Genomic DNA, 6,044 nt, shown 5'->3' on the forward strand with positions numbered 1-6,044 from the left:
TATATATATATATATATACACACACAAGTTTATTTTCATTTCTGTTTTCCAAATTATTTCATTTTTTCAAAAAGGGGAATCAGTAAAATCCTAATTAACAAGTATTTCAGTAGAGTGCAAGAAGTACTTTGTAAAGTGCTTTTATTTGCTAAGACTCAATGAAAAATTTTTTTTAAAAAAGAGAGAAAAAAGAAAAGAAAGATCTCCAATATTAGCAGCTCTCATAAAAAGATTAAAAAATAATTACAATTATAACTATTTTCACATTTTCTGAGACTCTGCTGGCTACCGTAGACTATGGTGTTAGAGAGACAGACTTTTCTTGGAAAGTACAGAGAATTAAATGAGATGCGAAGAGTTAACCCAAACTCAATTGGAAATTATAAAAATATTTGATATAGTAATAGTTAATTTGCACAATGTTGTGAGTAGGTGTTTTAACAATGATCTCTCTATATACATTATTCTTAATTGTAAAAAATAAAAATAAAATAAAATTTGTTGTTTCAGATTTAAATTAATCTTGTGAGTGTTATGAAAATTTACGACCCGAATATAAATTACATGTCTAATACAGGGTTCCCAAGACCTGGAAAAAAAATTAGTTAATAGTAGCTAAGATTTTACAAGACTACGGAAAAATGCTTAAATCTATCTTTAATTTGGTTAATGATGAAATTATTCCAGAGCTCTTTTTTTGGATCCCTACATATTTCCCTAAAATTAACTACTCATTTTTATCTTAAAACATCCAGATTTATCCCACTTTTGCTACCACTTTAAAAAATTTCCAGTCCGCGGGAATCCTGTGATAACTAAGGTTTAGCAACAAGTATTAAATGTATGAAGTCTTTGAATATACGAATAAAAAATTAAAAATATGTTAAAAATATTAAATGAATTTATTTTGAAAAGTAAAAGTCTTATTTATAAAGCGTTTTATAGGGGCCATCCTTTCTTTAAGTGAAAAAAATAAAGGAAATAAATATTATATTTTGTATTGTACTAATGTCTTATTTTTCAAACCATAAAAAATAAAAATATCAAACATGAAAATTTTTTTCCAACCTCTTCAGTTTTTAAAAGAACATAAGACCCTAACTAGTTATACCGCTCTATTTAATTTATTTTCAGCAAAGTTTTGGATTTCTCTCTCAATACCTCTATGCCAAGTCATCTTTGGTCCTTCCTTTTTTAGTTTACTTTAGAAAGTGTAATTCAAAGCCTGTCTCAATTAAAATTTTCTGGTCTTCTGTATACATGGCTAATCTATCTTCACTTTTTCTAACATTAATTACCTCCATTTTTCTTTATCGCTTTATATTTTACTTTAAGGATACAGTTATAGACCTTTGTTTAATATTAAACTGAAAATTTTAAAATACTGTTCACTCAATTTCCATTTTGAAACAAGTTGATAATTAGCAGCAAATATAGTTACAAAATGTTAATTCCATAGTTTGAAATTGAATAAACATTTAAAAGTTTGAAATATAGTATCAAATAGAATAAACACTCAAAAGTCTATATTGTAAAATTTTAAGTGCAATAGATTAATGGTTATTTTTTAAAAAGAATAATGACAAGTGAACACTAGACGCCCCAAAAACAATAAATCAAAATTTAACAAGCACATTAACCAAAGAAGCTTAGCTATTGCTCATATATATAAGAATGCATTTTTAAACAGCAGGCTTGACTATTCCAAATCTGATTTTCTTTTAAGAAAAAAAGCTGCTTTGTTAATATTAGTTTATTAAAAAACAAGATATAAATTTCTCCATATAAGGAAGAAGAACCTATGATGTTAATCACAAGCTCTGTCTGTAATCATTGGAAAATTTCAATGTCAGATCAGATTTTTTTCTATAGTGAGATGTATGTCTGCATAATCATTTCAGAAATATGGCAATACTTAAAATGGCTCTACATAAAATCTAAAAAAGTTTTTTCTTTTTAAATAGTCAAAGAATAGTAATACTTTCTAGAAAAACTAGTATGTACCTCCTACTTATTTCCATTTAAAGGAAGAAGAACTAGTCTAATGAATCACAACCCTTTAGACTGAAGAAATTAAAAGAAAAAAATGTATTAATCATACCTGACAGTAAAATAGGTAAGCTATATGGAACAGAAGTATTTTGAAATGTATGTAAGATACTCACTTTAAGAAGAGAAGATGCAGAAAATCTTTTATCAACATCCACTTCTAGGCACTTGTCCAGAAAATCCTGAAATGTGGAAGACAATTTCTCCTTGTCTTTGATATCAGGTCTTCCATTTGTAGCAATCAAGTACAATGCCTAAAAAATAAATTAATAAATACATTGCAAGAAAGTACAACTTGATTTGACAAAAATGAAGCAAGAGGGGTCAGGGCATACTCCAAATTCCTTCAAAAGGGTAAATTGAACATTTGGGCTAAAATGCTTGATTTCTCTTTCAATTGTGCTAATTCTTTTCTGTAGTAAGTTCCTTTATATGCAATTTTTTCTTACTTATAGAATGTTAATTCAATTATTGTCAATTCATTTAATCTTTGCTTTGCTATCATTATTAGGTAAATGCATTAATTTTGTATGTATGTATAAAGTGCCTGTTGCTTATTAAAATCACATTAGTTCCGAGGAAATTTGAATATATAAAGTGGCTTTATAAGCCGATATATTTACGCCTCAGGGAGAGAGTTTTGAAATTTAACCCTTAGAAATATAATAAAAGCTGTATTAATTGCTAGATTTAAATTCTATTTTAACTGTTTCAATCTATGCTTCACATTTTAATTAAACGTTTGATTGATATTTTTAAACTACAACTTTTTAATGACAGAGCTACATTTTTTAATTTACATATTGTCGTTTGATTAGCAAAGCTTTAAATTAGAAATTCAGCATTGTTCGAGAGTTTGTAAAAGTTTTTGCAACTTTTATCAAGAATCAAAGGCAAATTATAATACATGTCAAGAGTTTATCCTTAAATCTTGCCATTGAAAGAATTTTTCTAGCATAAACATTAAAGAAAACATTAAGTAATAAATAAAATCTCACACAGTACGAGTATAAAGGAAAACATAAAAATATTTACCCTCAGAGGATTTTCATTGAGATATGGAGGTTCTCCTTCTATCATTTCAATAGCCATTATTCCTAAAGACCAAATATCTACTTTTGGACCATACTGTTTTTTAGTAACTACTTCAGGTGCCATCCAATAAGGTGTTCCAACCATTGTATTCCTCTTACTTTGCTCAGGTGAGATTTGTGCGCAGAATCCAAAATCAGCTGTAAATAATTGCATAAATAAATAGAAAAATATAAACTGGCTCAAATTTAGATTATTTACATCAATAATATTAAAAATATACATTAATTGTAGATAGAAATATGAACCAATAGAAATTTACATTTTATAAATTGATATATTTTAATAAACAGTGCTTAAAAGCATTTATATCTTAATAACATGAAAAGCTAATGCTCTAAAGCTATACCTCCTTGTTGTCAGTGCAGTGCATTTTTATGGGCCATAAAAGGATAAGATCCTTAACAAACAAAAAAGATTTGGCTATCAACTTAAACTTAATAAGAGTTAAAATGGGATTTTTATTCTGTTCCATTTTGATTGTATAATTTACAGTGCATCAAAAAAATTACCTCCCTGAATAACTTTTGATTTTATGATCGAATCTTAATGTTCTAAAACTCAATCGTAATGGTTCGAAAGGGTAACTTCAAATGGACTAATTAATTAGTGCAGACAATATTTAAAATTATAAATTCAGAAAAAGAAACATACTTTCTCTGACCTCCAAAATATTGATCTACTTCCTGAATTGGGATGAGTGATACATAATCCACCTAAATTTGAATCGTTAAACGTAAATCAAATGACATGAAACATGAAGCAAGACAGCCTTGAAGATCGCGTAAATTACATATCACAACATATGTGTCAGAAATCGGAACATGAATAGCAAATGATACAGTTTGAAAAATGCCCAAAGTAACAATTCCTGAATCGCGATGAGTGATACATAACCCACTTTAATTCAAATCATCACGATTCTTTGATGATTCTTTGATTCATCAATCAAAGAATCTAATCAAAGAATCACATATGATTCTTTGATTACTTTAATGCAAAACACAAAATTTGATTTACGAATCATTTTTATGCAAAAATGATTCATAATCTGGTAATCATTGCAATGCATAACATGATTCACTAAGTCACTAAAAAAGAATCACTATGTGAGATTCCTAAATCACTTTGATGAGAATCACAAACAGTTATTCTCAAATCCTTGTTATGCTAGGTAAGATGCATAGTTCTTAAATCCTTCTAACACGAATCCAAATAAGTATTTTAGAAAAAACCTAAATGCATATCACTTTGTATGATACAGGAAGCATTTTAATGCTAACCCCAATGAGTGATTTACAAATCACTTTAATGAGACAAGTGCTTCAGAAATCACTTTCAAGCGAATCCCGATGTTTGACTCATAATTCCGAGAATCTGAAGAGCTAAATTTTACTTATTGGTGGTAAAAATTACAGGTAATAATCTGAACAGAAACCATAAAAAAAATGAAGTTAACACAACTTTTGTATTACACATTTCAAGAAACACTGCAAAATGAGTGGTAACTAAAACTATGTACAAAAAAGAAAATCATTTGCTTGAGATTCCAACTTTCCAAGTATTAAGGTGATAGATAATCTGGTGAGAAAAACGCAGGAGGGAAAAATTATGTATTCCCCTTTCACCTTCACTTTACTCATAGGAGCTTTTCGAAAATTGCATAAGCGCAAATTTCTTTGCTGTTTCATATTCGATAGTATTATAACATTCATACCATTTTATATTTGATAGCATTACACTATTCATACTGTTTCATATTTGTTAGCTTTATACCATTTCATATTTGCATGTACAGTACAGAACCCGTTATCCGGAAATCAGAAAGCCGGAAAACCAAAAAACCGGAGTGAAATTCAATAAATTTTCCTGCCATTTTAAAAAAAAAATAAAAAAAATTTTTCCTCATAAGATTTTAGAATTTTTCTTTCTTTTTTTGAAAGATGTTTACCTTACCATCAATTTGGAAATAATCATAAGTGTTCTTCGTTTTTTCTTCTTTTTAAGATTATTTCCAAAAATTTTTTTTTAGTTGGGATTGACAATAAAAAAAACGGCCTTTTGTAAAGATTTAGAAAACCGGAAAAATCAGTTATCGGGAATAGCGATGATCCTGATCGTTCCGGATAATCGGTTCCCTACTGTATCAGAAATTACCAGATATTTAGCATTGGAATGGCACCCACGGAGCCATTCCATTCTCAATGAATTTGAATAAAATCTTTATTTCCACGAGTTAACAAGTAAAATAAAAAGTTTCGAAAACCGCACATTTCAATATTAGTGCATGCTATACGTAGTTAAAAGTGGCTATAACTAGACTTGGTTTTGTCAATATTTTCTTTTCACCATTGGTTTTCCCACATCCTACCTGCATTTTGTGATCCAATCGCAGGAGCGGTAAGGGAAAAGGCATTATTCTAAATTTAGTTCAGGCTCCTAGATTCGCACTTAGCTGACTTAGAACTATTCTTCAGTAAACAAAACTGAGAAAGGAAAGGGGGTGATCGAAATCTCTATAAATTTGCTTACATTTTTTGTTCTTTTTTTTTGTAGGAAAAATTATTTTGAAAATTATTCCGAGAAAATCAAAAACTTTTCAAAAATCCTATCACAGAATTCAAATTTATAGAGATTTTTTCGAACAAAATTCAAGTAGTTTCAAGGTCTTTCAAGTACCGTGAGAACTCTGAATATATTAAATTATTCTTTTACAACCATTAAAAAGTAAATAAGTTATATATATTATCATGAAACATTTTATTCAATCTGGGTACAGTAAATCAAAAACTTTGCATGCAATTGTTAGGTAATATAGATGTACTCATCAGTGAGAGGATACATAGGCAGGATTCTTAAATTTTGGATACTTCTTTAATATTAATTGAATATTAAATTCTTTG

General features: G+C 28.4%; 1 protein-coding gene across 1 annotated transcript in view; it reads right to left on the minus strand.

The window, feature by feature from the left end:
* Positions 1-6,044, minus strand: part of LOC107449835 (serine/threonine-protein kinase PAK 2) — a gene marked incomplete in the record, with an annotated part of 35,414 nt that overhangs the window by 6,889 nt on the left and 22,481 nt on the right. Inside the window, 2 exon segments of the mRNA XM_043042327.2 lie at positions 2,166-2,303; positions 3,085-3,281. Coding sequence (XP_042898261.2) covers positions 2,166-2,303; positions 3,085-3,281 — 335 coding nt within the window.

Source organism: Parasteatoda tepidariorum, chromosome 2 (assembly GCF_043381705.1).
Source record: "Parasteatoda tepidariorum isolate YZ-2023 chromosome 2, CAS_Ptep_4.0, whole genome shotgun sequence".
In the NCBI taxonomy this organism is placed as follows: Eukaryota; Metazoa; Arthropoda; class Arachnida; order Araneae; family Theridiidae; genus Parasteatoda; species Parasteatoda tepidariorum.